The sequence below is a fragment of the Medicago sativa genome, chromosome 3, assembly GCF_051527215.1.
Source record: "Medicago sativa cultivar Bolivia chromosome 3, Bolivia_mono, whole genome shotgun sequence".
NCBI classification, from domain to species: Eukaryota; Viridiplantae; Streptophyta; class Magnoliopsida; order Fabales; family Fabaceae; genus Medicago; species Medicago sativa.
In genome coordinates this window covers 63,558,879-63,582,249 of record NC_140751.1, presented here as the reverse complement: position 1 = coordinate 63,582,249, position 23,371 = coordinate 63,558,879, and the positions used below count along the sequence as shown (strand labels likewise).

At 33.0% G+C, this 23,371-nt stretch overlaps 2 protein-coding genes across 2 annotated transcripts; both read right to left on the bottom strand.

Annotated features, from left to right (window-relative positions):
* Positions 1-933: 933 nt before the first annotated feature.
* On the bottom strand, positions 934-12,252 carry LOC146939069 (clathrin heavy chain 1). Its single transcript, XM_085752867.1, has 30 exons — positions 12,037-12,252; positions 11,696-11,900; positions 10,943-11,031; positions 10,786-10,864; positions 10,513-10,640; positions 9,600-9,698; positions 9,404-9,512; positions 9,005-9,084; positions 8,697-8,924; positions 8,543-8,608; positions 7,996-8,112; positions 7,645-7,842; positions 7,311-7,427; positions 7,103-7,162; positions 6,727-6,813; positions 6,241-6,324; positions 6,012-6,146; positions 5,863-5,925; positions 5,684-5,788; positions 5,476-5,588; positions 5,109-5,361; positions 4,865-5,001; positions 4,510-4,788; positions 3,418-4,420; positions 2,694-3,179; positions 2,408-2,578; positions 2,102-2,287; positions 1,809-1,931; positions 1,606-1,716; positions 934-1,520 (listed from the first exon to the last, which is right to left on the bottom strand). The coding sequence occupies exons 1-30, from the start codon at positions 12,076-12,078 to the stop codon at positions 1,359-1,361; spliced, it is 5,115 nt and encodes a 1,704-aa protein (XP_085608993.1). The 5' UTR covers positions 12,079-12,252; the 3' UTR covers positions 934-1,358.
* A 3,835-nt stretch (positions 12,253-16,087) lies between these two features.
* On the bottom strand, positions 16,088-18,120 carry LOC146939068 (putative protein phosphatase 2C 25). The gene is made up of 4 exons (XM_085752866.1): positions 17,717-18,120; positions 17,230-17,568; positions 16,755-16,934; positions 16,088-16,671 (listed from the first exon to the last, which is right to left on the bottom strand). Exons 1-4 carry the CDS (start codon positions 18,074-18,076, stop codon positions 16,510-16,512), a joined length of 1,041 nt encoding a protein of 346 aa, XP_085608992.1. The 5' UTR covers positions 18,077-18,120; the 3' UTR covers positions 16,088-16,509.
* Positions 18,121-23,371: the final 5,251 nt, after the last annotated feature.

The following is a 23,371-nucleotide window of genomic DNA, read 5'->3' as shown; positions in this document are numbered from 1 at the left end:
AAGCATGTCCTTCAAAGAATCAAACTTCATTTTCCTTACCTCTTTGATTTCAATTTTGAGTGAGGTACGAAAATGACAAATAGCCTTATAACTTAAAACCTAATTAAAACGACCTTATGCATGGCTCCCCCCCCCCCCCCCCCCCCCCCGGTTTTGTTAATGTCGACTTTATGTTGCTCACAGTTTTATCATAAATGAACTCAAGTGATCTTTTAATCACCCATTTAAACGTCATATCCTTATTTATTTATTTTTTTAATCAGAAAATCCTCATCTTTTAGTACTTAAAATCTCCATAAATTGAGTCGATCAAATTATTTTATATATCTAATTTGTTCAAAGCTCACATTTTGTAAGATTTACTTAATTTTCACATAATTTTCAGCTTCCGAACCTTTAGAACTATTTCATATCTTGAATCTTATAGGATTAATTAAGTTTTTAGTCCCTATAAATATTCACAGTTTTGTTTTTAGTCCCTACAAAATAAAATCACACTTTTTAGTCCCTGTGACATTTTTCTTAAGCATTTTAGGGACCAAAACTGTTGATGGAAATTTTGACAGGGACTAAAAGTGCTGATAGAAAAATTTACAGGGACTAAAAATGCTGATGGAAAATTTCATAGGGACTAAAAAGTGTGATTTTATTTTGTAGGGACTAAAAACAAAACTGTGAATATTTATAGGGACTAAAAACTTAATTAACCCAATCTTATATAACCAAGTAATTGAGTAAAAAAAAATGATGATATGATAAATTCATAGAAAAGTAAACTAATAAAAAAGGATTTAATTGAAGCAACTAAGTTAAAACATAAATTACGTACAATGAATGCTAAAACTCAGCTTCTTCATGGTATGGTTTTATCATGGATTAATGGAAGTGTAGATGTAAAGTGCTGAAACTAAATAGAAAATACTGAACCCAGACTTATGGAAAGGTTACTGCCAGAGTAACCATTTTCAATGTTAGATTGAAAAATATATATACCAAGAATGAATAAAATTTCCAAGTCCTAATCAGAAGAATACATTTATGACTACACAACAATGAAACCAAATAATAATAATTAGAGAAAATCTATACACGCCGCAACCAAGCCAAAGCCTCAAAAAGATGCAACCAGGATTATTAACCACCCAGGCTCTCACAAGAATGATCAAAGAAAAAGAAACCAAAAACAATCATAACTCAAAACTTTCAATGAAGAAACCTGCAATCGATGGTTGCCGCGATGCCAAATTCTTTAACCCTAAAGAAGTCTCCTTGAGTAAAAAAAATGAAAGAATCTAAATCATCCAGCTTCACCGGTGATATGTATGCCAAAATTCTCTCCTCTGTTGTTTATTGGAAGATCAGTAGCCCATTGGAGGCATGCCAAAAGGAGGCATTGGTGGCATTCCCGGCATTCCCATTCCACCCACAGGAGGTTGCGGTGGGGGAGGAGCATACCCTCCTCCCATTCCTGGCATTGGTGGTGCTGGCAAAGCAAGTGGTAGCAACTGGGCATACATATTCTGAAGATCATTGAAAACATTGTTAATCTGATAATCAAACAAGATAAAACCGATTACCATACAAAAGGAAATTTGAAAATGGTACCTGCTGAGCAATTACTTCCTTCTCCTCCTTCTCCTTAGCTTTCTCCTCATTTTGTGCTTCAATTTTTTCCTTGATAAGCTCATCTACCTTGCTTGAATACTCTCGGATAAACTTAACACATTTTTAAAAGCAGACAGTTAAAACAAAATAAGCATCTCTTAATGCATTTAATTAAAAGATTCCCAAACAAAAACAAAACATACTTGTAAGATATATGGGAAAGCAAAATCAATCATGTTATTCATCCAAGCCAACTCAAGAGCAACATCTGGCCGTATAATATCATAGCAGACAAAGAGACATGATGCAAAACACTCTTTCTTCCCCTGCAAATAAATATATCAAAGTTGTTCCTTAGTTAAATAAGCAAAGATATTTCAACGCGAAGCATGAATCAAAGTCTACTTCGCCAAAAGGGCTTATTCTATTTAGTATCTGTGTAATCTTTATATACCATGACTTGATGATTTCAAGGTAAAGACAAAAGAATAAACACCTTCTCAATAAAGTAGACAAGCAAATCTTCTGATAGTTCACGGTCACCAGATTGAGAGCAAGTTTCCATACAGTCCTTGTAAAGATGGTCCTTTTTTGACAAAGCAATGGATTGCTTCCATCTTCCTGCTTTCTTATAGATGTATGCAGCAACACGCCTCATTTCAAGAAGTTCATGCTTCTCAATCTGCTCATTTGTATTGTTGAAGCCAATAAATAATAATTAAAAAAATTATATTTCCCAGTAACATTTGGATCTCAAATTTTGTTAATTCCCAAAACATGACAAAAGATAGGTGGGATTTACCTTCATTGCAAGACCTATCTGATCAAAGTTGTCATGCAGATCTGTTGATTCTCGAAGTCTGTCATAGTCCTCTTCCTCAACATAAATTTCATTTAGAGCTTCATTGACAGCAGAGACATTATTACTTTGGACTGCGACCATGTATGGCTTGATCAATTTGAGATGGCCAGCCTAAAAACCAAAAATAAACAAAAATGTTACTACAGAACAACATTTAAAGCCAATTAATTATATTAAATAGATTAAAACTGTATTAATTTGACCATCGGGAATGAGACATTCAAACCTTTCGCATTATATCTACTACACGAGTATGGTCCACACGAAGAGCAATCACATTTAGAAGATCATTTATTACTTCGGGATGTTCTTGCAAGTAGAAGTGGACAGCTTTATAGTAGAGTTCCACACTTGCGACTTTAACTATAATATCTTTGAATTGCATGTGCTCCCATGCTTCAGGAGAGTGATTCATTACAGTGGTTGCAGCATTATCAAACTCGTCATATTGGATGTACAAGTATGTAAGTTCTTTCCAGTGCTGCTGTTCATCACATGCCCGAATAACCTTTGGAATATTAAGCCGGCTTGAGAACAACTTAATGTGTTCCATTAGTTTCTCGGGACGATATCTTGCATAAAGAACTCCCAATTCAGTAAAGATACCCATATGTGCGCGCTCCAATCCTAGACCACTCTCCATAAGAGATATGAGTTCATTGAAGCATCCCCTGTTCTGATAGAACTCACTAACCTCCTCCAAATCATCCACCTAGCAATATAGTAATTAATCAGACAATAGAAAGTTAGATAAAGCAATTATAGTAATCTGCCCTTTGCTTATATTTTTTAGTATTTTCTATTACTTACATCATTCAACTTGCACTTAACCTTTTTCCAATATAGTATAAAATTAAATTTGTATAACTTTTTCATAGTGAAGAGCGAACAACCAATCATCATGAGAATAAATTTCACATTTTCGATTTTATACAAGAAAAGAGTGTCACCTGAATGATGACATTGAGACCACAAATTTGAGCTAAGCGGAATTCCTCAGCATCAACACAGGCGAAACAAACTTCCTTCCAAGTTTTTGAACTGTTTGCTTTCCTGGCAGCATCAACAGCACCCTGGAACTGTTGAAGCTTAACCAAAGTGACTGCTAACTTAGCCCAGTTAGAGATAAAAGCAAATATAATTTTTGCAGCCTCATATAGAGTGTCATCATACAAGCGGTCTCCAACAACTGGTAAATTGGCAACATTTGGCATCAATATAAACTCTTCAATTTCGCCAAGCCGATCAATCTTAGCATAAGCATAAATGAGTTCACTGTCCACCTTGGGCTCTCTGGTCTTCTGCCTAACCATGAGAAGGTACCTTACCAGGTCATGGTATACATCTCCATCTTCAGCAGCCTTTATAACCTCTAAGAAATGAGTTGAATCGTCTGCTCGGATGAACGACTCAATTGCATCACTTACTAATCCTTCTCTCAGTTGAGCCTTTGCCACCTGGCTCCAAACAGCATCTTCTTCAACCCGGAAAGCAAACTCCACCGCACGATCAATAGTCTTAAGGTTATCTAGCAGAACATTAACAGCCGGAACATTCAAATTAAATTTCTTGAAAATAGCAAATGCTTCTTCATATAGTTGTGCTTCCACTGCCACCTCCCCCACTGAGGGTCCATCAAAGTTATCCAACCTATTTATGTAATCCATAACTCTTGAAGGATCTGCCTTTATTGCAGTGAGGATCAACAGATTTTGCAGATTGAAGTTTCCGCTGAAAGCAGAATTTTGTAGCACAATCTTTTCAAGAAGCTCAATTAACTCATGGGGAAGATCAGCGGTCATAAAAGCTTTCACTGCAGCTGAAACTTGATCAGGACTCTTGCTTTCAGGCAAAGCGGTGGAAACCACTTGATCGATCAACTGTCTTCTAAACTCATTCTCAGGATTAAGAACTTTGTCCCAGAGGTCAGCATCCATCCTTTCCACAACATATCTGATACAAACATACGGAAATAAAGTGAGCGCCTCGTACTAGCATTATAAAATATACAATATCTTCCTTATGAAGGGAAGTCTATGTACCTCGCTTGGAGTTTGAACAAGGAATTTTTATTGGTGACATTAACAAGCTCATCATCGCACTGCCCTCTTCGGTAAGCAACAACAGCAAGAGTAGGATCTCGTTTCTCACAATATTTACCAACAACACGAGAATCATAATATGGGTTGGTTGTGAGAAAATGCTCAGGATTGTTGTTGCTGTCAATGATGATTTTACCCAAGGCATTGTGCACATGTACATCCTGGCTTCCTTCACTCACAAGATGCTCCAAGAACTGAGTCAACAAGCGGAGACGATTCCTATACATCAAAGGTAAAATCAGGAAAGAACATTTGCAATGCTACTGGAGATGAAAGGTATAGAAAACTAGCATACCTCTTCTCACACTCTTCAACTAAAGGCTCAACTGGCAGAAGTGAACGAACTGAAAGTATGAGACCTTTAATGAAATCTTCGGGGCATTCATCGTCTAACAGCTGTCCTACAACTAGAGGAGCATTTCCAGGATTGACCTAAAAGCAAGAAGTACAATTAAGTCTAAGTTTTAAAAATTGTTAAGAAAGATTTAAAACACGCTAAGAATCGCAAAAATTAAATAAAACTCGGAAAACAAAGTTACCTTTTGAACATAACCCTCAATATAGCGCAGCATATTGTTGGTATAAAGATAATGTGTGAGATCTGGAACAAAACCAAAACGATCACACACATTAATCAATGGGCGTGCATCTGGAAGTTTGGCCTCCATTAAAAAGTTCTTTGTCTTCTCAGCATCATAAAAGTTTGATTCCCTAGTCACACGCTCTACCTCCTTAATTTGTCCAGTTTTAGCAGCGGCTTCAATGTACTTGAAGTGAATATCAGGATCCTCACTATGAAAGACATAACAAAAACCAAAAATACAATAATTGGTACAAAGCTAGAAAAGCAAAGTAAACAGTCCAGGGAACTAAGGACATTTCCATTATCCAATAAGAAAGAAATACCTGGAGCTCAAGTATGAACCCAAGAAAAAGTATAGTCCTTCATAGGATTTAAATTGCTCAAAGAGTTTAATGCATGCATCAACTCCCAGCTGCTCAGAATATTCCTTAGCAGTCTACATATTACGCACAAGCAATATCAACGACTTATCACTTATGAAATCCTGGGGAGAAAGGAAAATCTCAAGGCAACATCAACCAAAAATAGTACCTGAACAATTATCTGAAGATTGCCCCTAAGATTGACCAGTAAAAGATCTTTCATACACTCAAGTGCCCATTCACGAGAAAGGGTTCCAAAGAACTCAACTAAAGCCTGAAAAAAGTCATATAGTAAGTATCCAAAACAACTCTGATAGATTAAGACATTGGAGCAGTTACAATCCAAACCTGTGGCTCAATGGCATGTGTATTCACGATGACACGTTTGATATCAGGCAACTCACTATAATGCTGCAAATGACACAGACAAAAAAATTCAAGAAATCATTTGGACAAGAGAACATTACTTAATTATCAGACTGTTAGAAGCTAAGAACCTGAAGAGCACGTATGAAAAGGCCAGCCTTTTCACAGAGTTGAGCAATACGTGGGCGATCATAATGAGTGAACATGCCATTGGCCAATATAGCATCAGCAACATTTGGAAATGTCACCAGATTAATTTCCAGAACCTAAAAATAATACACAGAAAATTGTCACTTAAAAAGGTATATACAACACCATTAAGTTCAGAGACAAAGACAACATCACATAAAATATAAGAACCTTTGATTGAAGATATCCATGTTCAGGTAGGTTTGGCTTTAGCACATCCAACAAAAATGCTGTTGCCTCGCGGATCAAGTTCCTCTAAAAAGTAACATAAGAAGCATATAAACAAAAGTTCCAGCAAACATAAATAAAATATAAAATTGGTGATTTAACAAATAATTCACAGTTCTTGAAATTAGAGGAAAGTATGTTGGCTAAACCAAGAGGTTACCAAAGGCAGCTTCAAAATAGAAAGGAATGGTTTCATATCATTATTAGCATTTTTCATTTTATCTTATCCAAAAAGAACAAAATGGAAATAAAAGAATAAAGGTTGTATAAAATATACATCATTCAGCCCTTTTGGATCTATTTTATTTCTTTTCACAAAATGGAATTGATTCTGCAGTTTTAAAATTACATCTGACTTATAAAATATACAAGCACAGCAAACCAGGCATCTTTCAAAGTTCAAACAATAACGGTAAATTTCAAATAAACCTGGAGAAAGAGGTCTGTTATCGTGTTGTAGTCAACGGGGCAACCTCCCTCCATTTGAGACATCATGAGAGCAAAATTTACAGCACCCTGCAATCAAGCAAGTTTCAAAATATGCTACACCATCAACAAAAAAAAAAACAATGATGCTAAAAAAATAAACAACTAAGTAGATTAGTGGGATATAAATGTTGTTGAAAGGAAAACATCATATGCATGAAGAAACCCTTCCACTTTGGACTGATTTAAATGTCATTCATGAGGAGCTACTATTTTAAGCAAGTTCTACTATGCTCAAACCTTAGAACAAAAATCACCAGATCACAAAAGTGAAGCAACTCAGAAGGTAAGGCATTTTGTTCAGAAAAAACCTGCTCACCTGCGGGTCTGTCCGTAAAATTGTTTGCAGAAGGAACATGTAATCCGGCGTATATCCAACCTTCGGCAAAGAAAAAGAAAGATTGTATCAGAAAGATACTAGAAAACAAGACAAACAATTAAACTGTGTGGTAAATGAGACAATGATACAAGAATAAAATTACAATACCTCTAATTTTACAATTCTACTTGGCCTAATAAAAAATTACCTGCTTGGAATAAATCAGAATCTTGTCGAATTCTCTCCTTTCCGCAAAAGCTGCAACAACTTTTGGTGTAGCTCTAGCTTTAATATAGATTTTCAGTGCAAGGTCATTATCAACTGTCTGCATTATATGCACGCATTATACAAATTAGGAAGGAAAAATATATATTTTTTTTAAAGGAAAAGAAAAAAAGTACAAAAAAATAAATCAGTAAACATAGGATGAGTTTTCTGAAAAAAGAAGTGACAGGTCAGATATTCCTTCTGCAGACCTTCAAAAAGGTAAATTAATAAGTCCAAATGAAAAAGAGAAAATCAATTTAAATTTCTGTCAGGACCTTCACAAGGTCACCAAGCTCCTCACTGCATTCCAGTTTGTCCTCTGCTAGCCAATTTTCCAAAAGATTCTTCTTGTTCTGATTTACGACAAGTCGTGACAGTTCCAACGACTCAAAAGCATTGAGTTTGCCCCTGGTTAACAGAGTTCCAAAGTATTGCAACAGCGGTGGTGTTTGTCCAGCTTGTACAGGTACACTCTGAAGCAAATTACAGAGGTAAATCAAAAAATGATACGAAGAGCATACTAAGCTTCCATATTAATGTAGCACAATTTCACAAGGCAGACTCCAAACTGAATGCATTAACTTGACAAAAACAACAAATATAAATGTATCAATAATAACGTATACCTGAAATTTAGCTACTGTGTCAGGAGTACGAAGTATTCCTCGTGGTGACTCTGCAGCAAGCTCTGCAGCTTCCTTATATTTTGTCTGAGCAAATAATTCTTGAAAACGCTGAACAACCTGAAGAAGAAAAAAAGAAAGAGAAATTTTACAATCACTAAGGGAAAAATGAAAAGAATATCAATGTTTCTCATCGTTCAAACTTCAAATTAACTAGGAGGAAAAGAAAGTGCAAAAAATATATATTTACTGTACATATATTACATTTTACCAACATAGAACTTTTTTACACATGCTTTTGATCAAATTTCACTAAAGTAATAGTGAGATTCAAATTGTTAAGTGTCCATTTCAGATAGTCTATAAAAAAAATATCTATGCAAGCAGATGCCACATGATAAATAAGATATTGTTCAAGCATTATCTTGTACTTTTATGTTAATCTCCTTGCTGCTAGTTCTCTATTCTGAACAACACTACTGAAACGCTTTGAGGACAAGTACAATCTATGAGACAGTAGACATGGAACGAAAAATATAAGTCAGGTTACCAATTCTTCTGCACCAGGAAGGTTTCCTCTTTTAGCAAGATTAACAGCAAGTTCCAAATTGTTTAACTGCAAAATGCCCAAAAAAGTATTAAGTAGATACAGAAAGAAAAAGCATTCCCATTTGATCAAAAACACGGTGTAACACATAAAATACCTGGCCACTAACAAAAGGTACAATGGTTGCTTCATTCACAGTAGCAAGCAATACTTGGCCACGTCTATTTATGGCATAAAATCCCCCTACCGAGGATGCTTCTGAGGTCAAAAATATAGGATCGGGACTGATTCGATTTCTGTAAACTGCAGTGGCAGTCTCCATATCATAGACAAATAAAAGCCCAAGTTTTGTGATAACATATATCAAGCCGTATTTATTTGAAATCTGCACAATAAAAACAACTTAAATATTTAACACAATATCTATTGGGAATAGAGAATCCTAAATGAAGTTTACACTTATACCTGCATTGATACAGGAAAGTCATCAGCAAAGTCTGGAGGAAAGAACAGATCTGCTTGTTTTTTAGAAAACGATGGCTTGCCTGATTACAAACGCCACAATATACCAGAAGGTGGCAAAAGAAGCATAAGAAGGAGGTAAGAATGTATGCTACTAATAATAGACACTCTATCGAAATTTTATAACAATATCTTCTGTTATTCTATTTGAAAAATATTTTACCCCATTTGGAAAGGGTGTATTAACGATTCTAAATTTAAGCCACTTCATATCAATCCTATCGTATTTTATTATTTAGGTAAATTGATATTAAAAAAATATCTGAATTTATTTTTATACCATGTAATGTAGAAATATGCTAGCTATTTTGTTGGTAACTGATAACCTAGCCATGTTTATACCTGGCTGGGCACCAAGTTCAATGACATGCATCTTTGATGTAACCTGTCCAGCATTAATGGTCTTGGATGCAAAACAAATAAGAATTGAATCCTTATCATTTCCAGGAACCTGCACGTTACAATACAAAACAAAATTCAACCTACCGGCTACACAGTTGCAATCAATATAAATGGATCACAAAGTAGACAGACGTACTCTAAACGAGGCAAATGAGGCAGCATGTGCTTCAAGAGCCTGACTTCGTTGTTGATCAACTGCGAAGAGTTGCATGTTTCCTTTTACAAGTTGTGGTCTCTATAACCGGAAAAAAAAATAACAACATTAATCCAACAAATAATGATTTCAGAAACTTTGGTGCTCTACAATCTGAATGACGGCAAAAGATGATGCATTCAAAAGCTTTTAAACAGGGGGAAAAAGTAAACAGAAAAAGAAGTGCATGATTTCAAATCTCAAAATATAAGTACACAACCAGTTAATTTATAAAAGAAAATAATTTCAAGGTATGAAAAAGTTGGATAATAACATGTGAAAACTGAAAAGTAGCTTGAAAAGCAAGAATACCCCAAGTCTTGAACCTTTGTATTTGGTTCACATAGTAATGAAAAACATCAAAAAATTAAAATGGAAAAAATCATATGATAGATTTGAACCATCAATTGAATAAGTAGGAAAATAAGCTCGAGTAAATTTATTTCATATGGACAATATTGATATTTTTCTATTTTGTATAAACTATACATAACCATGAACCATGACAATAAAGGTAAATAAAATACAAAATCATCAAATCCAATTATTTACAACTGGCTGGAAGTATTAATATTTCTTGGGTGCTTCAACTTCAGTGTGTAATTAATAAACAGGCTAATGAGCTCTATTCTAAAACATATGTTGGCGCATATCGGTTACAAACTACCTACTTACATTACAAATACATGCACCCATCACAAATATTGAAATATCATTTTAGAGTATAACATATTGTGGTGAGAATGAAGGACGGGCAATAAGTCAACTGAATACACAAACATATGGATATAAGGGGAATTACAGATAAGTCGAAGTACAAGGCGAGGAAAGTTGCTATAGGAAAGAAAACACATACCTCAGGAGAACCAGGAGCAATTCCAATCAAAACCAACCACTTTTCACTAGGATCACAACGATAATTGATGATCTGATTATTCGCGAGATTAGCTGTTCGATCAAACACCTTCACTGGCTCACCATCACCTGTAAACGAGAATAGTAAAAAATAATAAATTCACAGTTCAAAAAATTCAACAGTACAAACATAGAATATACGATAATTCACTGCCATATTCAGATTCAGATAGAATTACAACCGCAAAGGAGAAATCGAACAATATGTTTTCACCTTCAATTGACCAATGATACACAGATGTCTGAGTGACTATGCCTAACGTCTTTGGGGTTACCCACTTCCAAAACACAACCTAAAGAAATTGAAACACATAATAATTAGTAATAATCATGAGTAGTTCCAGAGTAATTCGATGTTAACAAATCCACACCTGTTGGTTCATTTGATATGATTTCATCTTTGTTTTTGTTTCAATGTTAAACACTTGCAAATGATCCTGAGTAGTTCCAGGAACTTGAGCTGCATTAATAACAACACATTCATAATAAGGAAAACAATAAATCAGTATTGTTACAGACAAAATAAAAAATATCCGCATGTATACATCAAAGAGATTAATTTGTATACACCGACAGTGTAAAACTTTTTAGCACATGCATCCAATCAAATCACACCATAGTGTCACTTTTATAGGTTAGTTCCTAAAATACATCTACAAATATCCACGTGGCATGATTTGATTGGATGCACGTGTAAAAAGGTTTTACACTATCAGTGAATATAAATTAATCCATATATGTGTAAAATAATTATTCTACAGTAACATCCAATGAGCATCTTGTATTCCGCCAAATCACAAATATATTTTAAAATTAGTTGTATGATATCACAAATTGAAGGTTTTTATTGGAAGACACTGTAAAACTATTTTACACTGTCGATGCAATGTCCATCAAACTCATATTAAATCTACTTCCTTCTACATCTATCCAAATCATTTCCTATGAAAAATAAAAAATTTAACGATCTACAAATCTAATTAACAAATCACAACAATTAAACGATTTAAATCACTAATCACATGTTGTCAAAAAAAATATCAACTAATCACATCACATTACATTGCATTACATGATCCATAAATTACGAAAGCTCAATTGAATCCTTAATGACATTACATTACCTTTAAGAGCGAGAATTCTGGTATTGGGGTTCATAAGAGCAGAATCAGCAGTGATAGGTCGTCTCAAAGGTTGCATTGGCATATTCATATCAATCATAACAACACTATTCGAAGGACCGGTTTCTCGAACGCAAATGAATTTCTCAGATTCCATCGTCACATGTGTGAATGTGATGAATTGTGGATTGATCCCAACGCTTCCCAACTGCATAATTCAGAAGCAAATTAAACAAATTAATTTGAAAATCATGAAAAAGTATGAATCAGATTGAAATTTGACAATGCTGATTGAAATTGAGATCTGAAGAAGAAAATTGAGAATCGGAAATGATGAATCGAACCGTTAAGGCTTCTTTCATGGTGATGGGGGCGTTAGCAGCCATGATTGATTGATGAGAGGAGAATGTGGGAGAGAGTGTGATGTTACAGTGCGAGATCTGAAGCAGCGAAGAACATGAGAGAGAGAATGAGAGGGAGAAGAAGAAGGAGTGTGCGTGGAAGAAGAACAGAGAAAATGGAGAAGAAGGTGGTGAAAGTGAATGAAATGAATGAAGTGTGCTTTCTAAAAATGTTTTTTTTTTTTCTTCTTTCCCTTTTTTCGGTTTTATTATTTGTTTATTGCTACTTGCTTACTCATCATAACATTCGGACCAAGATGAGATTTGCCACGTAAGATTTGGATCTTGGGCCTAAAACCAAAATTATTGAAAGGAAAATGCTACTTCTCAAGAAAAATAGCTTCAAGAATTTTTCAAGACACAGTTGGCAAATTTTAATTGGATGATTTATTTGTCCACTTCCTATTTTTCAGCCACACCTCCTTGAATTGTGGCAAATAGTGCATTGTGATTGGCTACTCTTTATTCTTGAAGAATTCTTGATGTTATTTTTCTAGAGATATATCATTGCTCTTATTGAAATATTAAGGTTGCTATATAGGTCCTTCAAGTTGCTTAATCCTCGGAAAAAAAACTGACTGAGAGATAGTTTTTGATGAAAAATGTCGATCGAAATGTATCTTCTAATAAGTTTGTTTCATCGATAGCTTTCGATAGAAAAAAAAAAGTCGATCAAAATGTATCTTTCAATAGACTTTTTTCATCTAGAGATATGTTCTGATAATTAAGGGGCTTTTGAACATACATGAGGGGTATATAGAGTAATTTTCTTGAAGTATTTGTCCAACGATTGAGAAGATTGTATTGTAGTCCTTGGAATTTGAACAAGAGGAATTATATTTGTAGAGTCATTTTGTAACAACTTTTGGATAACTTTCTCTTTTATTCTCATATGAGAAATGATATTTGTATTACCATTTTTTGACAACTTTTGTAAAACTTGTTCTCTCATACTCACACTATATTCTCTCTCTCTCTCTCTCTCTCTCTCTCTCTCTCTCTCTCTCTCTCTCTCTCTCTCTCTATATATATATATATATATATATATATATATATATATATATATATATATTGTTTTTGACCAATAAAAAGAGAAAAAGAGAAGGTTGTCACAAAAGTTGTCACCAAATGGTTGTTTCTCTCTATTGTTTTTTACCAATAAAAAGAAACAAAAAGAAGATTGTCTCAAAAGTTGCCACAAGGTTGTACAAATATCATCACCATTTGAATAATTGTTAAACAATTAAACTAAGGCTGTTGATAAGGGTTTCAATCTAATTAATGGTCACAATTGATGGAGAGATGAAATCGTATGGATTGACAAATAGGATTGAGGTTTTGACGTAGTTATTTTTCTGGTTTTACTTTCCCACTTTTTATCATCAGGTGTGAGTTTCATGATCTCGATTACCTCTTTCGCATAAATTAAGTTGTAAACTTGTGATTAATCAATGAGAATCTTATCTTCTTCATTCAAATTTATTTCTCTCTTATGAATGATTTCCACCTCAACATGGTATCATTCGCTAATATGATCAAAACTTCGCTTCGAATTTTCGCATTGCCCTCCAATTGATCAACTTTTGGATCAAACAAGTCCTTCTTTCGCTCGTCTCCATTACTATGGTCCTCATAGGCTCTAATTATCATTCATGGGTACATTCCAAGGAAATAGTTCTTGATGCTAAGACGAAGTTTAATTTTCTTGAAGGAATTATTCGGATGCCTAGGGATTATATCAATTCTTCACATCATGCCTGCAATTGTCGCAACATGATCATCCATTCTTGGATCATGAATTATGTGGATGATTAGAAAATGTCAAAAACGTTCTGGTGGTTGAAAACTACAGTAGACAATTTCACACTATAAAATGAGGCTGGATCTTGGGCCTAAAGCCCAATTATAGAATGGGGTTGGATCGTTTTTGTTAAGTCGCACTGAAGTATGAGATTTTCGTATCTCACACTCCATACTTATCGCGCGCACACCCTTTGAAAATCTGAAAATTAGTCATTGTCATTTTAACCACGATTTAACTATGAAATGTTTTTTTTGGTTTTTTTAGTAAATAGAAAACATCATCATCATCATTATAAACTCATACATATAAATGGATGTGTTGAGGTTTGAACTATGGTTATGGCTTCAGCCTTCGAACCCCATCATAACGTTCGGTCAAATAATTTTGGCATTTTTGTTAATTGATCTATAAGTTGTGGACTATGTGATCATTTATGTAATCCTTATTTAACTTATTCCTATCACCTTATTAAGTACTTGATCTTTAACCAAATAGGAGACTTTATCATTTACGCCATCAAACAAAAAAAAAAAAATTAATAGTCATTTTGATCTTTGAATGTGTAAGGAGTAGTCATAATAGTCCTTTAATATATCAAAATTTTAAAATAGTCCCTGATTGTGCACTTCATTAGTCAAAATAGTCTCTGATATTAAAATACTCCCTCCGGTCCTATTTAGAGGAAAATTGTCATATTAATTCTTCAATATACTTACTTATTGTCATTTCAGTCTCTATATAAAAAAAGTTATTGTGAATATTGAAAGATTATTTTAGTGTTAGAGACTATTTTGACTAACAAAGTATACAAACATGGTCTATTTAAAAATTTTGATATATTGAGGATTATTGTGACTACTCCTTACACATTCAGGGACCAAAATGACTATTATCTCTAAAAAAAACATCCACACTATCAATTTCTAACAAATGTGCATGTTCCTTTTGGCCACGAAAACTTGGTCAATTCTTTACAAATCGGTGATGATGGTTCTAATTTAATAATTGCGTCCTCATTAGTTTTAATAAAATTTTGTAAAAATATTCATTTGTTTATTCTCAACCTTATGCATGATATTGCTTCAAAAAAAAAAAAAAAAAAAACTTATGCATAATACATATGGACCTTATCTATCCCAGTCTCAATTACCCAAACAAGGAACTGCATTTAATATTTACATCGTTTCATCTGGAGGCTTTAAGTTTTTTTTTTTGAAGCATCTGGAGGCTTTAAGTTGACTAAATGGAAAAATACAAGCAATCAAGGTTTTGCCGAGTCAATATGTGATAGAGGAACAAGTAAATCACTCACAATCATACTCAGAAGTTGGCAATGTCAATGTATATGCATTATGCAATGCTATAGTACTACTATAAATTTTAGAGTAAAATCTTATTTTCATGCCTCACAATTTTCTATAATCCAATTTATTCTCTGAAAAAAATAATATCAAATTAATCTTTGCCATTTTAGATAGAGTAATAATTAGTCTCTGATTCATTTTAATAGAGAGACTAATATGTTCTTGGTATGAAAATTTCAAGGTTTAGTTTGAGTATTTTATTTTCAAAAACTAAATTGAACCCATAAGAAAATTGCAAGAGACCAAAACAGATCTTCATTCTAAATTTTATATATCCACAATTTCCCTCTCATGAAAAGTTAGCAAACAAAGGAATTACTATAAGAGGAATGCTATAATGCACACATTCAAGCAAGTGCCATAAGAGTATTGTTTAAGGAATCCACAAAAAGAAATTCTATCTTGAAAATACAAGTTAAACAAGTGTAAAAGTCATAACTACACAATTTTCAATGTAAAAATGATCACTTTTGAATGCTTAAACAATGCTCTAAAGACATATATTAGCATTTTCCTTTTTTTTTTGTGAGAAGGAATCAAACTCGGCATTCTGAAATTTACAACACTCACACATTGCAACAAACCATTTGCTCTGTCCTCGTGGACTTAGCTCAGCTGGTAGGGACAATGCATAATATATGCAAAGTTTGAGGTTCAAACCCCGGTCACCACAAAAAAAAAAAAAAAAACATTTGCTCTAAATCCTAAAGGTTATGACCACATAAGTTGATAACAGTGATGAGCCAATAGGTTCTTTTTTATTGACAAAATGAGCCACTAGGAATTTGATTTGCTACTAAAATGGTAAGGTAGTGTACATAAGGTATTAGGTTGAAACTTCTGCAATATCTTTTTTCTAAAAAAATGCTTGTTATTACATCAAGACCATTCTACCAAACTGTACTTTAAAGGTAACCAAAATTTCACCATTGGGTATATACAGATTAGAATCTAGTTACTCTCTTAATTTTAGGGCACCAGCTTTCTTTCCTTTAACAAAAATCACATTCACTAACTTCTCACTAACTAACTGTAATGCAGAAGGTTAATAATGAAATGCTATCATCCCAATTTATGTAGAATCTACACTTTTGATGAAAGTCGTCTCTGGTGTCCGACATATATTGATATCTAACACTGGCCGGCACATGTAATTACAATCAACCACTTTCATTTTTCTAAGTTATATAGCTGGTGTCTGCATGTGTCGGTGTCGTGACAGATGGACGTGTTTGTATCGGTGAGACTTCAAATGTAGTTTTGTAATTTGATGATCATAACACTTATATCGTCGATAGAGCCTCGCGATACAGATAAATCTACAAGTTTCTTACAAGCCTGAAAGGATCCTTGTCTATTGCTCCCTGCACAAAAAGGATGAGCAATATCTACTGCTTCCTGATTACTAACCTGAACAAGATTGAAAAGAGAAACTTAATCAGTTACTCAGGTTAAAACCTTAACTTAATCAATTAATTGGTTAAGTCTTATACCTTTTCCCATAATCCATCTGAAGCTAAGATTAAAAAGTCATGATGAGGTTCAATTTTGAGAACTTTGGTCTCAGGTTCTGCTATCACATATTGTTTCATGTGTCTATCACCAATGCTCCTTGAAACAGCAAGAGATCCTTGGATTCTCCAAACACCGCGGCACATATCCACATAGCCTCCCTACAATACAAATTTCAAATCAATTGGTTAAACAACTTAATTAAACACTTTTAGCATAAATACTTATGTATTGTATAAGCTATTTTTATAATCAAATATAAAGTCAAACTGTTCGCATAGATATAAGCTATGAGCGGTTTTCATAAGCTATTCTGTAAACAAAAGAGAAGAAAAATGAAAAAAAACTTATGGACGACATCATAACTGATTACCAAGTAGATAAACGCAAATAAAAGTCAAGCCATACTTATCAAAGACAAGGGAAAATTGCTATTATCATCACAAGATTAATTACCTCAGTCTCAATCCGTTCTTTTTCGTCTTTCCTTGAAGGTTTGTGATCCGATGTTAAGGCCTCAGCAACACCTCCTCTACTGATGACAGCGCGACAATCGCCAGCATTGGACACAATAACGTCACCATTCCTAATCAATGCTGTTACACAGCAAGAACCACCATTAAGATCCTCTTTTAAGAATTCTGAATCTGTTTTGAGGTAACCATGTTTCACTGCTTCCTCAATATCACTCTCATCTCTTCTGTTTACTTCTTCTAACACATTCTTTTCCAAGTTATGTGCTGCAAATTCTGAAGCTTTTGTACCTCCATGTCCATCAAATATGCCAAAAAAAGCCTGTACCAATCACAAACAAAAATCTTAGACTATATATTGGTCCTTGCACTTTCCATATTTGTTTAATAAATCTATATAGTATAAAAAAAAAGATGAACAAATTCGTGCAACCCAATTAAGAATGAAACAATGAAATTTTTGAAGTTACCTGTTTTGATTGTCCATGAAGATCAAGAGAAGCAGAATAACGATCCTCCATATGTTTCCTACATGATCCTCTCTTACAGTACACAGAAAACCCATCTCCCTCTACCTCAACAACATCCTTCGCTGCCGACGGAGACGGTACTGCCGGAAGGAGCTCAACAATGAGAGAAGCAACAGGTATATCAAGTTTGGCAGGTCTCTTTTTCTTCAAAACAGGCGAGGAGTGTGAAGAAGAAGAAGAAGAAGAGGTTGGGAGAGGTTCTAAGGAAGAAGAAATGATAGAGCATTTTTTGGTGAAGTAATGGGAAGAGGAAGAGAGAGAGAATATAGGAGAATTTGGAAGTGCAACGGAACAAGACATGTTTGTTTTGTTTTGTTTGTTATTCTTTGTTGTTTCGAATGTTGTATGTTCTTTTTTTGATTTAGTATAAGTAGAGAAGACAGGCTTTGACTTTTTTTTTTTTTTTTTGTTGAAAGAAGACAGGGTTTGACTTTTTTTTTAAGACGGGGTTTGACTATTAAAACGTTGTTTAAGTACTTTGACCGAATATTTGTGGGGCTGTTATTTCGGATAGGTTAAGATAAAGGAAAATTACCTACGTACCTACGTTGGTTCACAATGGTTTGGTTTGGCCGGTTTTCTAGAATTTTGGATTGGAATTAGCATAACGTCACAGCCATGCTGGACTCATTCTTTGTTTTTTTGGAAAACAAGTTGCATGGGACATTTCCAAATAGAGAAATTAGTTAATTTTTTTTTAAAAAATGTTTACTATCATTTAAAAATTTATAATAACTATTATTTATTGAAAGTGTCAATGAAATAAAATTTAAAAAACCATCTTAATGCATATAAACATGAAATAATTTTTTTTCTTATGAAAGGATCTTTTTTAATACAAAATTCAACAAATAACTTTTTAATTCATAAAAACGATCGTTAATTTATTGATTTACAAAAAAAATATAGTCAAAACATGTCTTTCTCAATGAAACGGTGAAGTTCCCTTTTATTAGAAAAATCAAAATATCATTATTTTTCTTGCGAATGACGTACTAGATACTATAAGACCAACTGATCATTACAAGAAGGAATGGTAAAAAAAAAAATGAGGGAGAAGGAATGGTAAAATTAAGCAAGCAAGAATGTGTCAAAAAGTTTGAGAAAATTAATTAATAGTATCTTAATAAAATATTCAAATATAGAAAATTGTTCTTCAAAAACATTCTCTCTATCTAGTCTGAATTGTACTAAACATGAGTACATGACCAACTCATCGTTAACCTCTTTTTTGCGACCAATTTTTTCCAGAAGATGATTTGAATGAATATGTTATACTAGTTACACTGCAAGTGTTAAACCGGCATTTAAACATGGAGCTTAACATGCATTGACTGAAACAAGTGTCCGTTAATTAATTATAAAATAAAAAGTATAGAGGAATTAATTTATATCTAGAAATCTAAATAAATCATGTTGAATGTGTATTCAAGGAGAATTTTTCAATTTTTAGTTTTGACTTGATCACTATCCCTTCTTGTTGGCAAATACTACTGATTAAGAAACTGTTTGGTTTTGGGCGGAAAGTAGCAGCCGTTATTTGAAGCTGGTGGCCGTTTGCCAGGTCAATTCAGATCTATCTAGGGATGTCAATGGGTATCCATGGGTACGGGTAGTATGATATCCGTCCCCGCCCCGTTAGATAATTATGGTACCCGTGCCCGTCCCCATACCCGTGCAGGTATCTCTATACGGGTAATCCACGGGTATTTAGATACCCACGGATATTCGCGGGTACCCATGGATATTTGATTAATTTTTTTGTACAAAAAAAAATACTTTTTTAATTACCTACAAACTTTAACTTTTAAAGATCCATACCTAACATATTCAATTCAAATTTCATGATTCATATCATAATTCAACAAAAATCATGATTATTACATAATCCTAAGCAAATTCATTATACCATAATGCATATGATTCTTATATAATCCATACAAATTATTGAAGTAAAATAAAAGGATAAAAACATCCAACTTCCAAAAAGCATAAAAACCTCCAAATAAAAGACAGAAAAGACTAAAATCAAAATAAACATCCAAAAATTCATATGCATTCCAAGCTATTTTATATATACACATGGATAATTTAGTAATTTAATTGATTTATTAACGGGTACGGATACCCGCGGGTACGGGTATCATCGAATCCATGTCCGTGTCCATAAAGTAACGGGTAGTTAAATACCCGTTTATTATACCCGCGGGTACCCATTTAGCTACCCGCCCCGTGCCCATGACGGATTTTATCCACGGGTACCCGCGGGCATGGATTTTTTTGCCACCCCTAGATCTATCTCATATGCTGCCTGTTGTTGAATGTTGATGTAGACATTTTTCCTAACGTTAACTAACATTCCTAATTAAGAAAGTTTACACCATTTTATGACAATTTCTTATATATATATATATATATATATATATATATATATATATATATATATATATATATATATATATGAGTTATGATAGAAGACACCTTTTATGAAGGTGTCTTTTATCAAGTTACTCTATGAGCATTTGCGAAAAGACACCAACTTACTTTTAGGAAGGTGTCTTTTATCAAATTTATAACTAAAAAGTGAAAATCACACCTTAAGGTGTGACTTGATAAAAGACACCACCAAAGGGTGGCTTGTAACATAACCCTATATATATATATATATATATATATATATATATATATATATGTCAGGATCCGTTGACACCAGGTGTCAACGGATTCGTTGACACCAAATCTCAACCGTTGATTCTTTTTAATCAAAGGCTAATAATAAATTTTTAAATGGACTTGCAGTATCCTTACTTTTGATTCGGTGTTATGAGAAAAAAGAAAACTCAATTTGTTTCATAACAAAAAAAAAAAAAAAACTCAATTTGATTGCACCGCCACCGTAATGATATTCATTCATTGCTCTTCTTGAAAACTTGTTCTCCACCATTTCACTTATGGATAGAAACCGATGCAAACCATATATCTAAATTGAGTTTTTCTTTTAATTGAGATTGGTTAGAATAAACATGATTTCAACTACAGTGAATTTGTGAGAAAATGGTTTGAATGGATCACTTTGGAATCCCTTTAAATTAAATTGAGAAAAGATCACACCTTTGGGTATAAATAAGCAGATGAGCACAATAATTGAGAATTTGAGATCAGTTAGAGCAAGAAGAAACATGAATCGTTGGTCATTCGAACCCTGTTGTAGGCAACGGCAGATGGGAAAAAACGAGTATGCAATCCTGTGAATCAAGAGAAAAAAGATCACGCTATTAATTTACCAAGTAAATGCACACCCTTTGATTAAAAAGAATCAACGGTTGAGATTTGGTGTCAACGAATTCGTTGACACCAGGTGTCAACGGATCCTGACTCTATATATATATATATATATATATATATATATATATATATATATATATATATATATTACCTTTTGTGAAGGTGTCTTTTATCAAGTTACTCTATGAGCTTTTGCGAAAAGACACCAACTTACTTTTATGAAGGTTTCTTTTAGCAAAGTTATAACTAAAAAGTGAAAATCACACATTAAGGTGTTGCTTGATAAAAGACACCACCAAAGGGTGTCTTGTAACATAACCCTATATATATATATATATATATATATATATATATATATATATATATATATATATATATATATATATATATATATGGGTTATGATAGAAGACACCTTTTGTGAAGGTGTCTTTTATCAAGTTACTCTATGAGCTTTTGCGAAAAGACACCAACTTACTTTTATGAAGGTGTCTTTTAGCAAAGTTATAACTAAAAAGTGAAAATCACACCTTAAGGTGTTGCTTGATAAAAGACACCACCAAAGGGTGTCTTGTAACATAACCCTATATATATATATATATATATATATATATATATATATATATATATATATATATATATATATATATATATATATATATATATATATATATATATATATATATTTCTCAAATTATTCTTACGTTTTTCATCATTTTTTTTGTTGACAAGACATTTTTATTCTTATTGTTTATTTGATTTTTGTGTCAATATCTACTTATATATATTTGATTTTTCTATAAGTTATCCTAAAATTGTCCGTTCAAATAAAATATATCTTAATTAATTAAGGCTTTTAAATTGAGATATTATGTTCTTTATTTATTTATTAATTTTCCAATGTCATAATATCTAGCTAACTCCAACATCATTTCTACCATATCACCTTTCATTTGTATTCCTTTCGATATATCCTCTTTCACTCAACTAGAAGCATTATGATCAATCTAATACTCCCTCCGTCCCTTAATGTAACCCCCCTTTGCATTTTTCACATTTCTTAAGAAAAGTTGTCAGTGTAATTAATGTGTCTGTTTTGTGTATTAATATTACCAAATTGTCCTTTGTTTGTATGTGTATTAAATTTGACTATTCATATTTCAAGACAAATTAGTAGTATTAATTAGGGGTATGTTTAGAAAAAAAGTAATAAATGCATCTAGTAATTTGAAAAGGAGGTTATATTTAGGGACAAAAATAAAATCAAATGGATAGTTACATTAAGGGACGGAGAGAGTAGTCACTAATCCTCCTCGAAAACTAACACTACACCCAAAATTTAAACCATAAAGTGCTAAAAGTAGCCCTGACATGTGGCAAGAGGAAGCCAACCATCATGTATCATCGATCTTCTCATCGAGATAGGGATAAGAATTCGCATTCATTATATGACGGATGAGCAAAACCTCGCCATAATAATTCACACTCCATGAGGCTGCTATGACAAAAATGACTTGATGGTAATATTCTCCGCGAGGAGCGTGATCAATATGACGAAAGTAATCAAAGCGAATGTGCTCGACACTTGAACGTTGGAATTATTCCTTTCCAAAATCAAGAAGCTTCTCCTTGGAAAAACTTTAAGTTTCATGGTCACATATATTGGTCTAGATTTTTATTAATTTTATCTTGAACTTTAAGAAGTTTAAAAAATTCAAATTTAAAAATTCAATTTTATTAGAGTACTTTTAACAAGGTTATAAACATATCTAAAAAAGCTCATTAAAAATTTTAAAAGATTAAGGATAATTAAAGAAAATTATCAAGTACTATAATACATGCTAAATTTTTTCTATAGGAACCAAAAGATGTCACTTTTTTTAAGATGATTAAAAATAAAATTTGGTATATTTATATGGATTAAAAACTTATTTAACCCATATCTTAATAATCATGTGATATTTTTCTCTCTAATTCTTTGCCTACAAATAGTTTTATAAAATATTTCAATTGTTCTATTCTCAACCTTTTGCAAATGGACCTTATTTCAGTTTCATTTACCAAACCAAACATGAACTCCTATAATATTCCCATCATTTCATTTGTAGGCTTATTAGTTGACTAAATGGAAAAAAAAATTAACATTCAAGGGCTTTACCAAGTCAACATGTGGTATAGAGGAAATAATCACTCACTCAAGAAGCTGGCAAACTATATGCAAATATATAAATTTTATATTCCCACCATTTCACTTTCTTGAACAGTTCGTAATTAGTAAAAGAAGTCCTATGCACACATCAAGCAAGAACATA

Excerpts from the sequence above, each read along its gene's own strand:
- LOC146939069 (XM_085752867.1), bottom strand. The coding sequence starts at position 12,078 with ATGGCTGCTAACGCCCCCATCACCATGAAAGAAGCCTTAACG. Across the intron at positions 7,163-7,310 it reads TTCTGATTTATTCCAAGCAG|GTTGGATATACGCCGGATTA; the intron begins GTAATTTTTTAT and ends TCTTTGCCGAAG. Across the intron at positions 6,814-7,102 it reads TTTTACGGACAGACCCGCAG|GGTGCTGTAAATTTTGCTCT; the intron begins GTGAGCAGGTTT and ends GCTTGATTGCAG.
- LOC146939068 (XM_085752866.1), bottom strand. The coding sequence starts at position 18,076 with ATGTCTTGTTCCGTTGCACTTCCAAATTCTCCTATATTCTCTCTCTCT. Across the intron at positions 17,569-17,716 it reads TTCATGGACAATCAAAACAG|GCTTTTTTTGGCATATTTGA; the intron begins GTAACTTCAAAA and ends TGATTGGTACAG. Across the intron at positions 16,672-16,754 it reads CAGATGGATTATGGGAAAAG|GTTAGTAATCAGGAAGCAGT; the intron begins GTATAAGACTTA and ends AATCTTGTTCAG.